The 23,213-nt window shown below is 48.4% G+C and overlaps 1 protein-coding gene across 1 annotated transcript; it reads left to right on the top strand.

Moving 5' to 3' along the window:
• The first annotated feature begins 1,820 nt into the window (after positions 1–1,820).
• Positions 1,821–22,560, top strand: TSPAN33 (tetraspanin 33). Its single transcript, XM_047763604.1, has 8 exons — positions 1,821–2,203; positions 14,545–14,602; positions 15,273–15,400; positions 15,712–15,786; positions 17,353–17,448; positions 20,092–20,220; positions 21,114–21,275; positions 21,485–22,560. The coding sequence occupies exons 1-8, from the start codon at positions 2,102–2,104 to the stop codon at positions 21,584–21,586; spliced, it is 852 nt and encodes a 283-aa protein (XP_047619560.1). The 5' UTR covers positions 1,821–2,101; the 3' UTR covers positions 21,587–22,560.
• The last annotated feature ends 653 nt before the right edge of the window (positions 22,561–23,213 follow it).

Here is a 23,213-nt window from a genome sequence, read left to right as displayed (position 1 = left end):
TTGGTTTCCAAATCAATTAGATGCTAACTCCCCAATCTGATATTCAAGTCCCTCCATGATTTTAAGTCAATTCAGCATAGACTGGCGTCAAGCAGCATTACCCTCCACTGCCATACTGAGCATCGCCTATGCTCAAGCCAAACCGGTCTGCTTATTTTTCAGTAAACACACAGTGTGCTTTTGCACCTCCAGGCTCTGGTTCACCTTTGGTTCACCTGGATTACTTTTCTCCTTCGTCTCTGCTATTCTAAATATTATCCTCCTCCAATTTCACTGGCCATGCTATCTTCACCAGCTCTCCACCAAATATGTTATAGTTATTTGTGCAGTTACCATATTTCCTGACAGGATTCTAAATTCTGTTCAAACAAAATATTGCATTTGGTGAGCCCTTCTATATGCCAAACTGTGCTAAGTGATTTGCGTGCATTATCTCATTTAATCCTCATGTCAATGTTATTAGGCCAGCACCTTCCCTAGGTAACATGAAAGAAAATAAGACTCAGGGAGATTAAGAAGTTTGCCCAAGTCATACAGCTGATGAGGCTGAAATAATTGTTTTACTCTGTTCAGACTGTTATAAAGAAACTGCTATGAACTGAGTGGCTTATAAACAACAGAAATATATTTCTCACAGTTCTGGAGGCTAGAAAGTCCAAGATCTAGACACCCACAGATTCAGTTTCTGGTGAGAGCCTACTTCCTGATTCCTAGGCAGCTGTCTTCTCGTTGTGTCCTAACCTGGCAGAGAGGGTTAGGGAGCGCTCTAGGGTCTCTTTTATAAAGGCACTAATCCCATTCATGAAAGCTCCATTTCTTGTGACCTAAGCAAACCACCCCCCCATCCCCACCCCAGGCCCCATCTCCTAATACCATAACCTTGGGAGGCAAGATTTCAACATCTGAGTTTGGGTTGGGGGTGGCGATACAAACAGTCTTCAGCATTTGTGTTTGTGTTACTTATGGTAGCCAGGCAGGGTCCACCACCTACATTTCACTCAACCTGTGCGTGCCAGATCACCGTGTTTAAAACTGGTGTAGACCAAGACACCAAGACTTAAATAAGGAGGTGAGGATTGAAACGGTGATGAATTAGGATGGTAGCATTGTTGGTGATGTTTCCAAATTTCCACCATTGGGTTATAGAGTTTTTGAAATAAGCATTTAAAATATGTAGTTACTGGAGTTCCCTTGTGGTGCAGCAGGTTAAGGATGCAGTGTTATCACTGCAGTGGCTCTGGTAGCTGCTGTGGTACGGGTTCAACTCCCGGCCTGGGAACTTCCACATGCCAGCTGGTGCGGCAAAAAAAAAAAAAACAACCACATATACATAAATATATATACATAAATACGTATATACCTAGTTACTAAACAGGATTGCAGCTACTCTTAAATATTCTCAATTGTTATATGTAGGTTCGTTTTGTCTCTGATTTTATTGTCATCCCCCTCAACCCCGGATTCTTGTGTTCCCACAGTTTTCGGCGCATTGCTCAACATATGGTCTACGTACTCGTTGATTTTAGTGTATGTGTGTTTGCATATGGTGCACAGCAACTGGGTAGAGGAGTGGGTGTGTGATGCAGCGTGCATTCCTTCTGATCCTTTTTCCCTTGAATAGCTGCAGCCTGGATGTTTTCTTCTTGAGGGTGGAGGCAGAATCACTGACCCTTTAACAAGTTGTCCCTCGCAGAACAGGTGTCTCCCCCGCCTTTCAGAAAAGAGGGATGGTTGGACACTAAGTGACACCAGAGGCCGACCAATGAGAAGTCGGGTTTTGGCAGACCAACCAATGGGCGGCCTGGGGCGGGCCCGGTTTCCTGGGAGCCCGGCGGGCCGGGCTGGTCCTCTGGCCGCAGCGGAGTCTCAGCCGCTCACGCTGCCCGCGGTGGCTCCCGCGACTCCCGGCGGCTCCAGTGGCGGCGCCGTTCCTCAGCCCGCGCTTCTTCCGGACGCACGGCGCGGGCACCTCCCGCCGCGCCGCAGCTTCGCCGCCGCTCGGGCTCCAGCGGTGGCGCGGCTCATGCCTCCCGGCGCGGAGCGCTCAGGTGGGCCGGCCGCCGCGGGGAGATAGGCCCCCGGGGGCGGCGGCGGCTGGACCATGGCCCGGAGACCCCGGGCGCCGGCTGCCTACGGGGAGGACTTCTCCTTCGTCAGCCCGCTGGTGAAATACCTGCTCTTCTTCTTCAACATGCTCTTCTGGGTGAGTCTTGGGGGGTCGTGGGGGCATCTGGGCGGCAGGGCACCCCCTGGAGGGCTGAGTGGGCTGCCCGCGGCTGAGGAGGGTCGTCCCCGGATGCCGGGTTCGAGGCGAGCGTGGTGAGCCGCACTGCCTAGTTTTCCGGGTAGACCGCACTTTGGGGTAATTTATCCTAGGCAGGGACACCACAGTGACGCCTTGTGTGGAGGGGGTGTTGGGGTGGGGGGGGTCTGCAAGGGATTCAGTAAAGACTTATGGGTATTCTATGGGCAGCGGAGGAGGGTCTGTTCTAGGCCAAAAAAAAAAGGTGGGTTTGAGCGGGAGGAGTGGGTTTTCTTGTTGGTCGAAGGCAGACCCACTGATACGTGTTAGCAGTCTTAGTAGTTAAAAATCCCATCGTTGGGGGATTTTTCTGGCCTGGGAGGCCCTGATAGCAAAGAAAAGAGGAAGAGGGGGAAACCCAAACCTTCCTTCTCCCTTACCTCAGAGAGAAGGGGTTAAGGGGCTCTCATCTCTTCCTATTGCAGGCCTCTACCCTCCCTTCCCCCCCGCAAAAGGCGGAAAAAGGACAGGAATGGCCTCCGGGTGTAGATGCCTTTCCCAGCACTGTCTCAAACTTTGCCTCACCTTGCTCGGGACCAGACTCTAGCCCCTGGAGTTTGACAGTCTTCAGATTCTTTAAATAGGACCCTGTGTTTGACTGGAAGGTCAGGGGTCCTTTCAGAATCTTCTGCTTAGGGCTGGAAAAGTGGAAAAAAATGTTGGACTGGGGCTGCCTGGATTTTCATCCCCACTCTGCCATTAATTGTTAACTTGACTAACCTGGGCCATACGCTCACCTCTGTAGGCCTTGGTCTCTCCTCCGTAAAATCAAACGCCGCATGATCAAGGATGTCGGAAATACTCTGCTGGAGCTGTGAATGCAGCTGGACCAGATCTTGAAATGCTAGTTCAATCCTGTTTCATGTCTAGAGAATCCCTGAGCCCCCTCCAGGTTTGAGAACATAGCGGGACCCGCCATACACACCCCACCCCCACCCCGACCTCCAGATTCCCTGATTTTCTTCAGGCACCAACTACATCAGAGCTGCGGCTCTAGGAGCCCATTGCACTTGCCCACCTCTGCCTGAGACCTAAAGTTCAGACTTGCAGGAGGAAGGAGTCTAAAATATATTTCCTAGGAGAGGGTGCAGACTAGGCATCTAAGCAAGTTGCTGGAAAGGTTTCACGGGGGCCATGGTGTGAACACACACCAAGTACCTAAGTGCTAGCCTGTTGGGAAAAATGAGAGAAATCTCAAAGGGTGGTGATGACAGCTCATTCTCAGCCATTGTACTGGGAAGAATGAAGTTTGAACTCCTAACAAATTCTCAGTTTTAGAACTGGAAAAAACATTTTGGGAAGATGTCTTGTCCAGGACCCACATTTTATAAATGAGAAAGCCAAAGCGCAGAGATGTTGTTTCACCCTAGGTCCAACAGATGGTTAGTGGCTTGATCTGGTGGTTTTTCTACTGAGCCACAGTGCCTCTAGGGGGAAGTTCTTGGCCCAGACAGCTGCTACTATAGCTGGTGTTAGCAGTATTAAGTAGTTAACTAGTCAACTAGTCCACGGTGTAGGCTCTATTTCAGCTGAAGGTCAGGGAAGAACTGAAGAAAATCTTGCCACCACTCTGCCAGGCTGGGGAATGTCCTAAGGAGAATCCCCACCTAGGGGCAGGTCCTGGAGAACCCTCCTACTTGCTCACTGTCTGTGCCAGGCCAATGACGTGCCATCCTCAGAGCCAGCACTAGCATCCCAGAGATCTCAGCTCTTCATCCTGACTCTCTCTGTCAGCTAAAACTTTGCATCTCCTTTGGAGGCTTTTGGCGCTTCACCTTAATCCGTGGTCCCTGGTGATAACAGCTGGATGCATCTGTTACACTTGCATTCATGGTCATTTTCTTGGACTTCCCCACTCCATCCCACCAGCCTTTTACTGGATAAATGACTTTGGGACATCATAGCCAGGGAGAAAGTTTGGCTCCATAGACCCATTTATCTTGGTACGAATGCTTCCTTCAAGGTCAGAGGACCTGGCCAACCAAGCTGGCACCACCTCAAATTAGAGAAGAGCCCCTTCTTGGTCCTACTTTAGACTTATAAAAAGTCAGAGGCTCTAGAAATAGCACACCGAAGGACAAGAGGCCCAGTTTCTTTCTGGCACCAACTTAACTGTGTGACCCTAAGCCAATATATCTGTCTCGCTGTCCTTAATCTTTCTCCTCTAAAGGAGAATTTTTTCTGCCTCTGTGAAGTATTTAAAGATGAATGCATCACTTTGAGGACAGTTTTCTTTCTTCAAGACCTGGGGCTGGATCTAAAGATGCATTTCTCTTGTGTCCCAGTATCCTTGGGACATTGACCTTCCCAGGGGACAGTACTTTTTCAGCATTACTGAATGTCACTTCTCTCCCAGGTCCAGAGCCACAGAGTCCATTCCACATAAGTCCAGCCAGAGATGAAGAGCTGTTTCCCCAGATCAGGGGTCATCTTTCTTCCCATCCCCTCTTTAGGGACTGGTTACTGTGCTTTCTTTTTTGCAGGCTTCCACCATCCTAATCAAACTCCCCCCTTCCAGAAGGCACCCATGGTTGGGACTGTAGGCCCACTTCTTTTCTGAGCAGAGTGCATCTTCTGGCCAGCTGCCGGGGGACTGTGTATGGATGGTGTTTGTGTCTGTGCCTGGGTCACATCGGGAAGGTGGCCAACATCGTCTGGGCTCATACACTGTGGTGGCAGGGGGGCAGTAGTAGCAGGGATGTCAGTGGCTATCCCTCTTCCTACTCTAGGGGCCCAGATCCTTGGGGCATCCGGAGTCTGACACAGAAAGCTTCTGGTTCCTTTGGGACAAGGACCAATTCTTCCTGTTCGTGTTTCAATTTTCACTTCCCTTTTTGCCCAGAAGTTCTGATTTTCTCCCCAGAATTATGCTACCAGGTTACTAGATCCCCTGGCTTAGAGATTTGCCCCAAGATCACAAAAGTTGTATTTTAGTCTTTCAGTTAAGAAGTAGCTCACTTTCCTTATCTCTCTGTATTCTGTTCCCTGTGCAGAAGGAAGGCGGTGGACTGGTACATGCTTTATCAGTCTTGGGCATGCCAACCCCCCAGCACACACTCCCCCCCCCATCTAAATGTGCTAGGAGGCAGCGCCCATTTCCGCCCCTGTTTTTCCCCTCCTTTCCCCATAGACGGGATGGCTGCAGTAAATGAATTATCACATTATTTTTATAAAAACCCCACCACCACCACCAAGAATGAAAACAAGAACCACACTCTTTGCTGTCAAGTCACATGTATGCCTTTTTAACTCCTCAGATAGTTCTGCATTGTACCGAGTAGAAAAACATAAACTTCAAGCAGACTTTGAAAAGAATAAGGGAGAGTTCCCGTCGTGGCTCAGTGGTTAACAAATCTGAGGTTGCAGGTTCGATCCCTGGCCTCACTCAGGGGGTTAAGGATCTGGCGTTGCTGTGAACTGTGGTGTAGCTTACAGACGCGGCTCGGATCCTGTGTGGCTGTGGCTGTGGCAGGCAGGCAGCCGTAACTCTGATTCGACCCCTATCCTGGAAACCTTCATATGCCGCGAGTACCGCCCTAAAAAGCAAAAAAAAAAGAATAAGGAAAACATGTAGGTAGCATCTCTCAGAGTCTTGATAGCAGGCTGTCAGGCTAGTAATCCCAGGGCCATGAATTTGTGTTTATACTACCATGAGCCCTTGTGTACTTCCCTTCCTCATTTATAATCTTGAAAAACCAAAACCAGCCACAGTCTAAGGAAGGAGCTAAAGGCTTGGCCCAGACATTGGAGGGAAAAGAGCCCTGCGGACTCCACTCCAGCAGGACAGTTCCATCCAATCCAGAGGGAGAAAACTAAGAGCCGGTTTCGCAGAGTTGCTGCCTCAAAAACCCGGGAACAGTGCTGCCAGGATGACCACAGAAGGACCAGTGTGTGCAGATCCTGGGCAATGAGAGAGGGGGCCCTGCTTTGGGGCCAGTAGGCTGTGATTTCTTTGACTTTACCCAGATCTAAGGATAGAAAGGATCGAGAAACTGGATGTACATACCCCTTCCTCCCAACATCCTCTGGGTAGGGACAGTGTTTTGATTTCTGAGCAGAGAATCACTCTACTCTCAGCTGTCCCCGGCCACTCCCTGCAAAAGAAGAGGCGAGCACTCTGACGGATTCCCGTGGTTCTCATAGACTGGACTTCAGAATGTGGAAGACAGACAAGGCGGACTTTCTCTCCAGGGCTGGTGGGCCCTGCGTCGTGATGCTTATCTGTCCCCTCCAGGCTTGGTTCCAGGGACTTCCCTCTGGGCCCTGCTGGGCCCTCTTGCTGCTGTCTTACTTCTCCCTGCCTGAGCCCCACCCAGTTTGGAGATTACCAGCTGCTAGCCCAAGACAACTGCAGGCAGCTCCTTTCCGCATGTCCTCAGGTTGCTGTGAGGCAGAGAGGAAAGCAGCCCAGTGGCCGAGGTCATAAGGCTCTGGAGACATGTGGGCCTATGTTCCAGTCCCACTTCAGCTGCTCACTAACTCAGTGAATTCTCCCGACATCAGTTTTGTCAAATGGAGATCCTAACGCCCTTTAGGGATTGTGGTCATAGTATGTATACAGTGGTTAGCCCGGTGCCCAGCCCTTACCACTCAAGAAAAGGCAGCTGTTACTATCACTGTTCGAACTGGCTCCTAGAGTCACCTGTTGGGGATGGACCTGGAGAGGGGGAGGATGAGTGGCAAATCGATGGGGGTGGAGTCTAGGTAAGGGCACCCCTTGAGCTTGACTTCCCTCAGTCTTGATGCCCTTTGCTCACGTTGCAGAGGGAGAGTATAATTAATGGTGGCTTTATATTTACAGTTTACAAAAAAATTTCGTATGAATATCACAGGAACAGAGATCCCACTGTTGTCTTGAGCGCCTTTCCTAGGTCCACTCCTCAGAACTTGTCACACCACCTCGGTCTTTAGGTGCAACCCAGTGGAACGGACGCCAAGGGCTAATTTGCCTGGAATCGTCAGTGTTTGGGCATTAGAGCCAGGAGAGGAACTCTTGTTTAGGACCTCAACTTGGGGCCTATAACCATTTCTCTCTTAGTGTCGATGCCCTAAAGTCATGTCCTAGGAGCCTAAATTAAGTTTTCCTCACACGTGTCACATCATGACTGTCTCATCCCAATTTACAGACAAAAAAGTCAAAATAATGGAGAGGCTTGTCCAGATTTTCTGTTTTCTCCCATGACCACCTTCTCTCCAAGACCATAGTGCGAGCAAGTGCAAGCAGAAGGCAAAGGGAGAGAGCAAGGAAGAGGAACCATGATGGAAAACTAGGAAAGGATTCCGAGTACCGCCATATTATTGTTTTATGAGATACGAGGCAGAGACATACCTCTAACAGCCTTATCATCTGTTAGTAAAATTGTTCCTTATTCCTATGATAGAAATTAGCATGTCATGCCTCTTTGCATGGTACATTGAGAACGATATGTTATCTGTGTAATATTCCTGTCAAAAATGTGTCATCTGAGTCTGTGAGGAAACAATAAGACACCCAAATTGAGGGACATTAAGCCAAACAGCCAGCCTGGACTTATAAAAAATGTTAGTGTCAAAAGAAGAAAATCAGGACGTGTTGGCAAGGATATGGAGAAATTGGAACCCTGTACCTTGCTGGCGGGAATGTGAAATGGTCCAGTGGATGTGGAAACACAGTTTGGCAGCTCCTCAAAAAATTAAAAATAGAATTTAATAAACGTACATATGGTAAACCTACCATATGACCTGGCACTTTCACTCCTGGGTCTGTACCCAAAAGAACTGAAAACAGATATTCAAACACAACCCTGCACATGGATAGTCACGGCAACACTATTCACAGTTGCCGAAATGTGGAAATTACCCAAATGTCCATCAGTGGGTAAATGGATAAACAAATTGGGTTCTCTCCATACAATGGGATATTATTAGGCCATAAAAAGGAAAGAAGTACTGATACTTGTTCCTACATGGATGAACCTGGAAAACGGTACTAAGTGAAAGAAATTCAACACAAACAGCCATATGTTGTGTGATACCATTTATAGAAAATGGGCAGAATAGGCAAAACCATAGAGACAGGAAGCAGATTTGTGGTTGCCAGGGGTTGGAGGACTGGAGGGAATGGGAAATGACGGTAGTTGGTACAAGGTTTCTATTTGGTGTGACGAAAATGTCCTGGAACCTGATGGTGGGGGTGATGGCACAGCCATATGAATGTACTTAAGGCCACTGAACGGTACCCTTTAAATTGGTTAATTTTGTGGTATATGTATTTTACCACAATTTTTAAAAAGTCAGTGTCTTAAAAAACCAAAAACAAAGAAAAAAACTGTGAAACTGTTCCAGTCTAAAGAAGACTTGATCACTAAATGCCTGATCCTTGACTGGGTTCCAAATCAGACAAAAGGAAAACACAGTTATAAAGGACATTATTGGGATAACTGGGGAAAGTCAAATGACTGTAAATGAGTTGGCAGTAATAGCATATTACAGCTTCAAAAAGAACCCAATATGTCAAGATTGTAGAGCCTACACTGTCGGAGCATGGTGGCTTCCTAGTGTCTTGTCACCTGAACAGTTTTAAGATCTGACGCTATATGTTTTGGCATAAGGAGAAATCACCCCGATTAAAGGTTGTAAAATTGCATGTAGGTGAATCTCCGTTTAAGAAAATAGGATATTAGGAGTTCCCGTCATGGCGCAGTGGTTAACGAATCCGACTAGGAACCATGAGGTTGCGGGTTCGGTCCCTGACCTTGCTCAGTGGGTTAACGATCCGGCGTCGCCGTGAGCTGTGGTGTAAGTTTCAGACGCGGCTCTGATCCCCCGTTGCTGTGGCTCTGGCGTAGGCCGGTGGCTACAGCTCCGATTCGACCCCTAGCCTGGGAACCTCCATATGCCCCAGGAGCGGCCCAAGAAATAGCAACAACAACAACAACAACAAAAGACAAAAAGACAAAAAAAAAAGAAAATAGGATATTAAAAAGTGTGGATTTATAAAACTAACATATTGGGGGTGGCTATTTTTTAATAGAGTTCATTTTTAATTTTTTTAATTACTCAAATGAATTTATCACATCTGTAGTTATATAATGATCATAACAATCTGATTTCACAGGATAGAGTTCATTTTTTAGAACAGTTTTCGTTTGACAGAAAATTTAAGATGATAATACAGTTTCCATACACCCCACATCCAATGTCTCTTATTATTATTATTATTATTTGCCTTTCGTCTTTTTTTAGGGCCACATCTGCAGTATATGGAGGTTCCCCGGTCGAATCGGAGCTGTGGCCGCCAGCCGACACCACAGCCACAGCAAGGCGGGATCCGAGTCATGTCTGCGACCACACCACAGCTCACGGCAACACCAGATCCTTAACCCACTGAGCAAGGCCAAGGATCGAACCTACGTCCTCATGGACACTAATTGGATTCATTAACCACTGAGCCATGCTGGGAATTCTCCCAGTGTCTCTTATTAATAACATCTTACAAGTTCTCATTAAGTTCTGTACTGTATTCAGATTTCCTTAGTTTTTACGTAATGCCTTTTGTGTTCCGGGATCCCATCCAGGATACCAAATTTCATTTATTTATTATGTCTCCTTAGGTTTTCGTTGGCTATGGCAGTTTCTCAGAATTTCCTTGTTTGTCATGGCTTTGACAGTTTTGCGGGGTACTGGGCAGACAGTCTGTAAAATGTGCCTCTGTTGGAACTTGCCCGATGTTTTCTTGTGGTTACACTGGGTTATGGGTTTGAGGAAGGAAGCCCACAACGGCGAAGTGCCTCTTTTGGGAGGGGGGCCGCCCCTGCAGCATTTGAAAGTTCCCAGGCCAGGGATCGAACCCTTGTCACAGCAGTGACCAAGCCACTGTAGCGACGATGCCAGATCCTTAACTGCTGAGCCATCAGGGGAACTTGGAAGTGCCATTTTCATCGCTTCACCTCATATACCAATGACTTAGCTCTGTCGATGCTGACCTTCATCGCTGGCTGCGATAGTGTTTGCCAGCCTTCTCCGCTGGAAAGCTAACCTTTCCCCGCCTTTTCCAGACTGTTTTCTTTGGAAGGAAGTTACTCTGTGCAGCCCACACGTAGGAGTGGGGAGTTATGCTCCACCTTCTTGGCAGTGCAGTCACCTAAATTATTTAGAATTCTTCTGCATGGGAGATTTTTTCCTCACCCATTTATGTATTTATTAAGTCATTTATATCAGTATGGACTCATGGATATTTATTTTATTTATTTATTTATTTATTTTTGTCTTTTTAGGGCCACCCCTGCAGCATATGGAGGGTGCCAGGTCAGGGGTCTAATTGGAGCTGCAGCTGCCAGCCTACGCCACAGCCACAGCAACACCAGATCTGAGCTGTGCCTGCAACCTACACCACAGTTCACAGCAACGATGGATCCTTAACCCACTGAGCAAGGCCAGGGATTGATCCTACGTCCTCACAGATGCTAGTCAGATTCTTTTCCCCTGAGCCATGATGGGAACTCTGGCTATTTATTTTATATTTGGGGTAATAGTTCCATGCTCTTTTATTTCGATGTCGCTTTGGCATATCCACATTGGTGTGGGGTTTGGGTTTTGTTTTTGAGCATTTCCTTACCTTCTGGCATGACAAGGTGCTCCAGAATTATCTTGTCTATTTCTTGCCCTAGTCCTACAATCAGCCATTTCTCCAAAGAGCCCAGGGGATGGCCACTTCATTATAAGGTGATAACCCACCTTACATAAGGAGAAAGATACAGGTGCATGCAAATTATTTTATATAATTTGATCGACAGCTCTTCAGGAGCACGCCTTTTGCTGGACTCAGCTATTTTAAAAACTGTGTCTGGCTTTTGAAAGTTTCCAGCGAGGCTTCATTCTAGCCAGAATATGAAAAGCTATTCTGAGAAGAGAAGTGTCTTTATCTCCATCCTCATCATGAAAGGAGGTCATTGGTGATATTATGGGGTGTCATAGGATTTTGTAGCAAAGACTGATACAGTGTAGAGAGCATCCGACTGCGATTGGAAATGGGGTGTAGTCCAGATGTTGCCACTGCACCCATGTGCACTTGGTCAAATATTACTTTGCTCTTTTGGCCTCATCTATTTTTTAAAAAAAGGTGAGTGGTTGAGCTCATTTCTAAGCTTCTATTCAGCTTTAAAATACTACGCTGTGAAGAGCAGCAGCACTAACTTTGGAGTGTCAGCAGCTTCGAGGAATTCAGGGTGGGAGATGCGAAAGGGCAAGCTCTGACCCCAGGATCAAGAGGCAGATCCGTGACAGAAATGCAGAATTTTAGAGTTAGCTAGTGAGTTCCGGGGAAGCAGTATCATTAACAATCATATTGAATATTAATAATAACATTAACATCTTAATCTGGTTTTTCACGTAGCCAAGCAGCTGCTACTTTACGTCCAGAGCTGAATGTGCTTTAGGCTTGGGGTCCTTGAACTTGGCTGCATGTTAGAATCACCTAGAGTGCATTCAGAAACACTGTTGCCTGGCTTCCAGTGCCAGAGAGTTTGATATACTTGGTTTGGGGGCAGCCTAGGCATCAGGAGTTTTTAAGTTCTCCTCCCCACTCCCATTCTAATGGCAGCCAAGGTTAAGAAGCATTGCGTTAGGCTGGAGATGCTGTTGCCCCGCCATATAACATAGAGGTCTCCTTGAGGGCAGGGACCCGTCATGCTCATCTTTGCAGTCCTCAGAGTACCTCCTACCTAGCTGCTGAGGAATTCAATTTGGATAGTATATTAGTTTCCTAGTACTGCTGTAACCAATTATCACAAATTTAATGGCTTAATACTACACAAGTTAATTTTCTTATAGTTCTGGAGGTCAGAAGTCCAAAACAGGTCTCAGTGGGCTCAAATCAAGGGATAGGGGGAGTTCCCATCTTGGCGCAGCGGAAACGAATCTGACTAGGAACCATGAGGTTGCGGATTCGATCCCTGACCTCGCTGAGGGGGTTAAGGATCCGGCGTTGCCATGAGCTATGGTGTAGGTCACAGATGCAGCTCCGATCTGATGTTGCTGTGGCTGTGGCATAGGCCGGGAGCTGTAGCTCCTACTGGACCCCTAGCCTGGGAAACTCCATATGCCGCAGGTGCAGCCCTAAGAAACAAACAAACAAAATCAAGGGATGGTTCCTTCTGGAGGATCTAGGGAAGAATCTGTTCCCTTGCCTTCTCCAACTCTTAGAGGCTATTCCCCACATCACTCCAACCTCTGCTTCAACCGTCATACATGCCTCCTCTGACTCGGACCACCCCCCCCGCCCCCCTATTAGGTCCCTCGAGACTATCTTGGGCCGACTGGGATAATCTCCCCATCTCAGGATCCTTAACTCCATCACAGTTGCAAAGCCCCTCTGGCCATGTCAGGTAACAGATTCACAGGTTCTGAGAATTGGGACAGGACATCTTTGGGAGGACACTGTTTTACCTTCCACAGATAGAGACAGAGCAACGGCTATCATTACAGGCCCACACATGGAATGAGGTTACCCTGGGACATGTGGCATCTCTTTCCCTTTCTTGTTTTAGTTGTATTAGGATTTGATGGGAGACCATCTTTGTGGAATGTTATACACCCTAGTGAAAATTTAACGTGAAAAAACACTGAGGAGCCTGGAAGCAACAGAAATAAAGAGCAGATGCATATTTTTAAATGATTCAGTAAAGTGATATTCAGAACCTAATTGGCTGTGGCGAGTGTTAAAGGGCAGACAGAGATGCCTAATCACTCTGCTCAGGGCTGTGCCTCCAGGCTTGCAGGATGACTGGGATCTCTGTCGGTGGTTTCCTTGCCTTCCACCTACTCCCACTTGCTCCCTGGGCCTGGTTGTGCTGTGGGACAAGAAGCCAGCTGGCACCTCCGGCCCCACACTCGGTTCTGCAAGCAGCTCCCTCTCCCCTAGACAAAGAGTGGGAGCGCCAGCACATAGCACATCTGGCCCTGAGTCAGAGGTGGTGTCAAATGATTAGGGGCCAAGGAGAGAGGGCCATGTGTATAAGCCAAGAAGGGTCCTGAAAGACATGGTTTTAGGTAAGAGTTTCCCATTTCCTGCCAAATGCACCAGATAGTGGAGTTCCCTGAGGGAAAATGTCTCTGCTGAGAGACTAGTCTGACCCTATCACCTGCTATAGGGGCCCAACTCCCTTCTCCCATCAAAGCCCCAAGATGGCTCTTCCCAACTGATCTCTATCTTGCAGGACAGTGGCGTCCAGCCAGCCCTCTCCTTCCGCCTTGAATTGGTCAAGTTCTCCCTGATGCCGAGAACCCCCTGTAGCCAGAGCATGGGCCCAGCTATTGCCATGGTGACAGCCCACTGCTGCTTAGCACCAGTCTGGGGACTGGGCACAAAGAAAGGGGGGCAAAAGATGTTTACACTGGGCCACCTTGCACTCCTGGAGGCCTGGGGGTGGGGGACAGAGAATGCTCCTTTAAGGGAGCCCTGGTTGTCTCTGATGGGTTTGTTCTCTCAGGGAGAAGCCAGGAAGTTTGAAAGGTCTAAACTCCTCTCTTCCTCCACACTGAAATCAGGGTTTGTAGAGATAAAGTTTCCTTTGCAAGGCAGCCCTGCTGTTTGTCATTCATGCATTCATACGCAAGCATTCTTTCACGCTGGTTTGCACTTTCATTCTTGCGTCTGACACCATGTTGACCTCCAAGGGACCTGGGAGTGTCCATCTAGGCAGGCCTGCTTCAGCTTGAAGACCTGCCCTTTGATGTAGCCAGATCCAACTCAGAACTTCACAGAATTTTTATGTGACCCTGGGAAGTTAACTATTAGTAAAGATAGATTATTTATTATCAAGCATTGTGTTAAATGCTTTCCATGCGTTATTTAATTTTCACAGGAATCTTATTAGATGTAGTTGTTTTTAATTCCCATCTTGAGGTTCAAAAATTGAAGCTCAGAGAATTGTCCAGCATGGACGCAGATTTGACTCAGCTCCAAAGCCCGTTATCTTAACCACTGTTCTGTATTGACCATGCCTTCCCTTAATTTCCTCATCTCTAAAATGGTGATAATAGGTGCCTCGAAAGATAACCATGTTGTGAGGGTTAAATGAGATCATCTTTTAAGGAGGTAATGCACTGACAGATAGCATCAACACTGTCACTGGGGAAGAAGATGCTTATCTTTGAGTCCAGGAAAAGCCTGTCCTCCTCCGCCTCTCCTTTAAGGCTACTCACAGCAGTTAGGGCTCCCTGGTTTCCAAAACCTGAGGGTGGCTCCTTTCCCATCTCCCCAGGTGATTTCCATGGTGATGGTGGCTGTGGGAATCTACGCTCGGCTAATGAAGCACGCAGGTGAGTATGGGCCCCCAGCCAGCTCCCCACGACTCTTGCATGCCCCTCTCTCCTCTGCCTCCTTCAGGCCTCCGTCCCACATAAGCTATGAAGCTATAAGGGGCAGCCACCCGCTAGCCAGATCTTAGCGGCTGACTCCAAGGCAGCAGGCCACCCCAGCTAGTCCACCTGGATTTCCCTGAGCTCCCACGAATCTTCTGAGATCTGCCTGCATGTTAGGCTTAGGGCCTGTCAGGGAAAGAAGGTAGGCCCCTGGATGCAGAGAGTAATCTGAGGCTGTAGCCTGTCCCTCGCTGTTGCAGAGTAACTCAACCTCCATTCCTATCCCTCTGCACAAAGTCTCCAGGAAACGGCATCTGCAAAGCCAGCAAGCCTAATGCCATTCTAATTCTTTTCTGGAGCGGAAGTGGTCCCTCTTCTGTTAAGCCTGGGAATAATGGCTCTTATTTTGTTAGTTCCTCAAATTAAATGCCACAAACCCTTCTGGGCCCTTTGTGTTCTCCACGTGGGAAGGCAGTACTGCCCCCACCCCGTGATCTTCACCCAGCCACGCTGGAGATTCCTCCACCAGAGTAGAACAGTTTGGGGGGCACCCCCACCCCACCCCTGGTACCTGCCTCAGTCCTCAGTCGGCACCAGGCTCAGGCTGAGAGACAGCCCTCTCCCCCAGAAGCTGCGCTGGCATGCCTGGCAGTGGACCCTGCCATCCTGCTGATCGTGGTGGGCGTCCTCATGTTCCTGCTCACCTTCTGCGGCTGCATCGGATCTCTCCGAGAGAACATCTGCCTCCTGCAGACGGTAAGTGGTCGGGGCACCCCCAGAAAGGCCCTGGGCCCTCCTCTCCACGCCTCTCATGCCTGCCTTTCAGTTTCCTCTGTCCCTCTGCGCCCCTAAGGCTTATGCTGTCCACTCCTCCCTGGAGAGCTCAGCTCAGGTGACCAGCACAGGGTCACCACCCCCAGGACAGCATCCCAGAGGCAGCTGCTTTCACTGCGTAAGAGGCATCTGGGAGAAGTGCCCCATGGCCCCTGGCACCTCCCCATGGCCTGGAAGGAGCCCCAGCCCAGCATGGTAACAGACTGTCTCCTTTTCCCACCCGCGTCCCATAGTTCTCGCTCTGTCTCACCATCGTGTTCCTGCTACAGCTGGCAGCCGGCGTCCTGGGCTTTGTGTTCTCAGACAAGGTAACATTGGGAACCAAGGGGCCTCCTCAGATGTGAACCAGAGGGAGGAAGGGAAGGTTCCCACCCATGCTTAGCCTGACTGATCAACCACAGTGGTCCTTCCCCTGAGAAGCGTCAGCCTTTGAAGATTATCCTTAAGGATGAACGAATGGCCTTTAAAGTTGCTATATTTAAAGAGGATTTCAAGATTGTCAGGTGTTTACCTCTGACAGTCTGAGAGGTCAACAGTGAAGTAAATTCCATGAACGCAAAGTTAAAGTAGTCTGCAAGCTTTGATGGCAAATGGCTGAGTAAAATTTTAATTACCAAGTGGACCACAGACAACATGAAGAGCCTTTTATTTCTTATAAAAATTATTTACTGGGATAAACAAAAGTAAGGATGGGGGAGAAGCAAACAAGGCTTTGAACAGTCCTTACCATATTTGGAGGTGGTCTGCCATTCAGTGACAGCCCCCCCTTTTCTTTTGGCATCTTTTTAGGGCCACACTTGCAGCATATGGAAGTTCCCAGTCTAGGGGTTGAATCGGAGCTGCAGCTGCCAGCTACAGTATCGGATCCTTAACCCACTGAGCGAGGCCAGGGATCAAACCCACATCCTCATCAATATTGGTCCGGTTTCTTACCACTGAAGCACGACAGAACTTCCCCAGTGACAGCCCTTTTAATTAAGAACCAGAATTTCTTTCCTGAAGCACAAATGATTGCCAGGGGCAGACTATAGGACTATAAATAGGAAATGCCGAGAAAAACTAATGGAGCAGGAAGAGAGCATGGTAGAACTATGAAATTAGAGCCAGAGTTCCTATCGTGGCTCAGTGATTAACGAATCTGACTAGCATCCATGAGGATGCAGGTTCGATTCCTGGCCTTGCTCGGTGGGTTAAGGATCCGGTGTTGTCGTGAGCTGTGGTGTAGGTCACAGACATGGTTCAGATCCTGCATTGCTGTGGCTGTGGCATAGGCTGGCAGATACAGCTCCAATTTGACCCCTAGCCTGGGAACCTCCAAATGCCGCGGGTGTGGCGCTAAAAAGCAAAAAAGAAAAAAAAAGGGAAGGAAGAAAGAAAAGAAATTGAGAGCCACTGAGTTAATTCAGAATGTCCTAGTCCCTCTGGCTTAGTAAAATCCTAAAATGACACAGATCTGTCTAAAGAGATGCAATTCTTTTATGTCCACTAGAGGTCAGTGCCTCAGCTCAGTAAGTCCTTTTCTACCAAAAAAAAAAAAAAAAAAAATCATCCCCTCCTCACAAACTAGTTCTGCTGCTTAGCATCAGTCAGCAAATATTTGTGTAATTGTATTCAGAGATAGATAAATATTGGATTATCTTGAAATGTGGCTCTGCCAAGTGGCAACAGCAGGTCCAGCATTTTTCTTGCTGGTACCTGAGGACTCAGGGATAAACGGGCTTCAGCACTGGCCATCTTCCATCACTAGCATTTGGGTCTGATTTCAGGGCTGACTTAAATAAAGAAGGGTGACCACTGACTATTGCTATTTCTGCAAAGAAGAGCTGGTTAGGAGGTAGTCCTGTGTTCTGATTCCCTCCTCATGTTTCTGGCAGGCTCGGGGGAAAGTGAATGAGATCATCAATAATGCCATCGTGCACTACCGAGATGACTTGGATCTGCAGAATCTCATTGATTTTGGCCAGAAGAAGGTATGGGCTAAGAGTAGGGGGAGTCGTCTAGTGGTCTGGGAAGCTGTGGGCAAAAGTCAGTGTCATCCCAAGAGACACATCATCCTCCAGGCCGAAGGAATTCCAGCCAGAATTCCTCCTGCCAGGTAATGAATTCTGGGAAGGAGACTGGCAAAAAAAACAAACCAAAACGAAACAAACCACATACCTTCAAAAGTACTTTTAGAGAGTTCCCATTGTGGCACAGGAAACGAATCCAACTAGTATCCATGAGAACGAGGGTTCAATCCCTGGCCTCAAGCAGTGGGTTAAGGGTCCGGCATTGCTGTGAGCTGTGGTGTAGGTCGCAGATGCAGCTTGGATCTGGTGTTGCTGTGGCTGTGGCTGCAGCTGCAGCTGCAGCATATGGAAGTTCCCTAGCCTGGGAACTTCCATATGCTGAGGGTATGGCCCTAAAAAAGAAAAAAAAAAAAAGTACTTTTAAGGGCACGGAACAAATGGAGTAATCTACCATTTGTGTAAAAAATGGGAGGAAAGAATATGTGTTCATATTTGCAAAAGGAATCTGGAAAGATATGAAAGAAGCTATTATAAGTGGTTACTTATGGGGGAAGGGGAACTGGGCATATTTTTCAAAAGTTAGATAATTTTTTTTTCTTTTGGATGCACGCACAGCATACAGAAGTTCCTGGGCCAGGGATTGAACCCAGACCACAGCAGTGACAATGCCAGATCTTTAATCTGCTGCACCACAAGAGACCTCTAAAAGTTAGATATATATATATATTTTTTATTTTTTTGTCTTTTTGTCTTTTTAGGGCCACACCGGCGGCATATGGAGGTTCCCAGGCTAGGGGTCTAATCGGAGCTGTTGCTGCCGGTCTACGCCACAGCCACAGCAGCACCAGATCCAAGCCAAGTTTTCGACCCACAACAGATCACAGCAACTTGGGATCCTCAACCCACTGAGCGAGGCCAGGGATCGAACCCACAACCTCATGGTTCCTAGTCGGATTCGTTTCCTCTGCACCATGATGGGAACTCCCAAAAAGTTATATATATTTTTTTAATTGTGGTAAAGCAGGAATTCCTTGCTGTGGCTCGGGTCACTGCTAGGTCCCTGATTACTGCTGTGGTGCAGGATCAATCCCTGGCCTGGGAACTTCCGAATGCCACCAGCATGGCACCCCCCCAAAAAAATTGTGGTAAAATATACATACATCAAATTTACCATTTTTAAGTGTACAGGTCTTTAACACTAAGTACATTCACATTGTTGAACAACCATCATCACCATCCATCTCCAAAACTTTTTCATCTTTGTAAACTGAAACTCCTTACTCATTAAACACTAACTCTGCATTTTCCCCTCCCCGTAGCTCCTGGCATGACCATTCTATCTCCTTCTCTATGAATTTCAGTCTCTCTGAACACTGTATTTGTACTTTTCTGATTGGCTTGTTCCACTTAGCATGTCTTCATGATTCATCCATTTTGTGGGATATATCAAAATTTCCTTCCTTTTTAAGGGTGAATAATATTCCATTATATGTATTACCACATCTTGTTAATCCAGTCATCTTTTGATGCACATTTTGATCACTTCCACTTTTTTTTTTTTTCATTTTAGGGCCGCAGCCATAGCACATGGAAGTTCCCAGGCTAGGGATCAAATCAGAGCTGCAGCTGCTGGTCTACACCACAGCCACAGCAACGCAGGATCCAAACCACATCTGTGACCCACACCACAGCTCATGGCAACACCAGATCCTTAACCCACTGAGTGAGGCCAGGGATCAAACCTGTGTCCTCACGGATGCCAGTCAGATTCATTAACTGCTGAGCCACCACGGGAACTCCTTGATCACTCCCACCTTTTAGCTGTTGTGAACAATGAGTCAAAAGTTAAATTTTAAAACAAAAGTGTTTTGCTTTTTTTTTTTTGCTTTTAGGGCTGCACTCAAGGCATATGGTAGTTCCCAGGCCAGGGGTCAAATTGGAGCTACAGTTGCCAGCCTACACCACAGCCACAGCAACGCCAGATCCAAGCCAAGTCTGAGACCTACACCACAGCTTACAGCAATGCCAGATCCTTAACCCACTGAGTGATGCCAGAGATTGAACCCTCATCCTCATGGATTCTAGTCCAGTTCATTAACCGCTGAGCGGAATTAACAGGAATTCCACAAAAGTACTTTTGAGACCAGGGCTGAGTTCCCCTTTGCTTGGTGCAATACTCTTGACTTGGATCCTGTTTGCCTTCATGGTTTTAATTATGGGCCCGCAATATTGAAGACTCTTCTCATGTGTTTTCTCTATATTACGGCAAATGTTGGTAGCACTCATCCTTTAATTATTTCAACCAGTATTTCTGGAACATCTCCTTTTGCCAGTCTCTATGCTATGCAAGACTGCAAAACCAGACACTGCCCTCAAGGAGCTCAAAAGTTGAATGTGTAAAACAAAATTACATACAAATTATCACAAGATATATGAAGTAATAGAAATTAAGAAAACTTCTTCAGGTGGAGGCTCCTGAGAAGCATGAGCTTCTCAAGTTTAAACACAACCTTAACTTACAAGTAGAAGCTTTTGAGAGTTCTCCTTATCCCCTCAGTGTGAGGGGTGGGTGATTCTTAACCCCTGTGGTGGGCTTTGTTGCAGTTCGGCTGCTGTGGAGGGATTTCCTACAAGGACTGGTCCCTGAACATGTACTTCAATTGTTCGGAAGACAACCCCAGCCGTGAGCGCTGCTCTGTGCCTTACTCCTGCTGCTTGCCTGTCCCCAACCAGGTGAGCACACATCCCGCCTCATTTCCTCCTGCACGGTGATCTGAGTTACTTTCTGTTTAGGGCAGCTGTTATTGGGCTCTGCCACTGGTTTAGCCAATCTGTTTTATAGGCAGCTGTCTTTTCATTTTTGTTTTGGTCATGCCTGTGGCATGTGGAAGATCCCAGGCCAGGAATCCAACCTATGCCACAGGAGTTCCCTCTGTGGCAGTGGGTTAATGATCCGACTTGCTGCCGAATCCCGGGTTAAAATCCCAGCCTAGGTGCAGTGGGTTAAGGATCCAGTGTTGCCGCAGCTGTAGCATAGGTCACAGCTGTGGCTGAGATTCTGTCCCTGGCCCAGTAACTTCCACATGCCATGGGTGTGCCCCCCCAAAAAAAATCTGTTTGGCAAACCTGTGCCCCATCAGCAACCCAAGCCCTGCAGTGAAAACACTGGATCCTTAACCCACTGTGCCACAAGAGAACTCCAGTTAGTTCTTCTTCACCCCAATCTGATGGCTCTGCTAATCTTTTACTCCTGTAGCTCACAGGGGGTTCAGAAGACACACATCTCTAAAGCAAGGACATCTGGACTCGGACCTCTCAGAGGAAGGGAAGTCTGCATTTAGCGACTTCCAATCAAGCACCCTCCACATATATTCTCTAACAGTGTTGTTTAGGAAGGCTGGGAAGCCCATCAGCTAGGGCCTCAAAGAAAAAGTTATTGTGGGAGTTCCCTCATAGCTCCACCAGTTAAGGTTCCAGCATTGTCACTGCTATGGCTCTGCACAATTACTCTCTAGCCCTGGAATTTCTGCATGCTGCCGGCACTGCGAAGGAAGGAAGAGGAAAGAAAGAAAAAGAAAAAGTTATTGGAATGAGAGTCCCACTTGGCTTTTCAACTCTCTCCCCAGGCAGTGATCAACACCATGTGTGGCCAAGGTATGCAGGCCCTTGACTACCTAGAAGCTAGTAAAATCATCTACACCAATGGCTGTATTGACAGATTGGTCAACTGGATACACAGCAACCTCTTCGTACTCGGTGGTGTGGCACTGGGCCTAGCCATCCCCCAGGTACCTTACCCTGTAAAACTGTGGGTCCCACAATTCTGTAAAGACTCCTTTGTTTGGGGGAGGGCACCTGAGGATCAGTGAGGGTGTCAGGCACTAACAGTCCTGAGGAGCAGGGGATGTGATGGGCTGACCTGCATTAGGAAGGCGGGGTCAGGGAAAACAAGGGCTACACTCATTGCCGAGGACCAATTCTGTCTCACCTTTCCCAGCTGGTGGGAATCCTGCTGTCTATGATCCTCATGAGTCAGATCAAAGATCAGATCAAGCTACAGCTCTACAACCAGCAGCACCGGGCTGACCCATGGTACTGAGAATCCATCCTGCACCTCTTCAGTAGGGCAGCAGGCAAGCCTCATCAACCAACAGCCGTGGTTACATCTCTCAGCACCAAATGGAGATTTGGATTCCAGCCCCCCAGAGCGAGAGCCCAGGGGGAAGAAGCAACTCCAGATTGCAGAAGGCAGGGTGCGCAGGTGGCTCAAGGCTGGGAAGGATGTGGCCCCTCTCCCCCTCCTAGCTCTCAGCATTGTTGTTTTGTTCTGTTTCTAACCTTAAGCATTTGGGTTTATGTTTGGTTTGTTTTGTTTTGTTTTGTCTGAGCAGAGTTGCTTGAGCAACAGCAGGGGCACAGAGTTGTGGGAGCATTAGGCTTCTCACAGAGGCACTAAAACTGACAACTCTGCTAGGGCTGCTCCTGAGCTTGAACATTCTCAGATTCTGGCTGTTGCCAGCGAGACCTTTCTGGGGAGTGGACACCAGGAACCCGCCTGGAGTCCAGTTGGCATGATACCAGCTCCAGAAGGGAAGAGAGTGGAGCAGGCAACGAGCATGGGGGTCGGATGGGGACAGTTGTATGTGCTGGGTAGGAGTGGAAGGCGATGTGTTTACTAACTGCCTGGCAGGCCATCCTCCCAGGTAGTCCGAGTGAGCTACATCCTGCCCCTCCCTCATTTCCATGGAAACGGGGCAGCAAGGGCAAGGGGTCCAATAGCAGCCAAACTCATCTCTTCTCCCCTCCTTTAAAAAAATGTTTGGAACCATGCTCTCTATATTCTGAAGCCAGCAGAGGTGGGACTGAGCCATAGGTGCCCTTGAATTCCTCCCCTGTCTGGCCCTTCCTCCCCAGCAAGTGGTGTATTTCTTAACCTTGGCAGTGTGCAAAGAAAGAGAGGTAATACCCCCCATTCCTCTGCATCAGAGCTTAGTGTTTCTACAGTGTAAGCAGGGATCTTGCTGGGGCTGGGGGAGCCAGAAATGGCAATAAAAGTTTGTTGACCTGGGCTAAGCTAGACTCCATGAATTTTCCATTCCGGCAACTGGAAGGGGAGGGGTATAAGAGCCCAGCCTGGGGTGGGGAAGGGAGTGGGGGGGCCTGCCTCCAGGAGGTACCTCCCCGCCCCCCACCCCCACCCACTTAACCAAATGCCCTACTCCCCTCCCGCAACCGCGACCTCTCTGGTCTAAACTAGATCGAGGGGTTCCTAATTCGCATCTGGGAACCGCGTAATTTTATCCCCAAACCTGACGTTCATTTTTCCCCCCGAACTAAAGTGAATTACATTAATGTGCTGACCCAAATTCAGGATGCGTTAGGGAAGGATCTGTCCGGAAATCACAGTCTAGCCCTCTCCGCAGGGAAGGGAGGAGGGATAAAGAGAAGTCATCTCTTCAGGTCCAGTCTAGACCTCCAGTCCTCTCCTCCACCTTCATCTGAAGGCGTTGGGTACCGGGGCCCATCCCGTTTTAGTGACGACTCGAAAAACCGTGCGGCGCGGCGCCGGGCTCGCCAGCGCCAAGCAGCGCGCGAGAGGGCGGCAACCTGGGAGGCCCGGCTGGCGCGTCGCGGGGCGGGGCCGGGGCGGAGCCGCGCGGCGCCGTGGGTGGTCCCCGCCCCCGCGGCGGCTGGCCCGGCGCCTCCGCGCCCATCCCCCGTCCTGG

Source organism: Phacochoerus africanus, chromosome 16 (genome assembly GCF_016906955.1).
Source record: "Phacochoerus africanus isolate WHEZ1 chromosome 16, ROS_Pafr_v1, whole genome shotgun sequence".
Classification (NCBI taxonomy): Eukaryota; Metazoa; Chordata; class Mammalia; order Artiodactyla; family Suidae; genus Phacochoerus; species Phacochoerus africanus.
The sequence above is the reverse complement of the archived record's forward strand: the minus strand, read 5'-3'. Positions and strand labels throughout refer to the sequence as shown.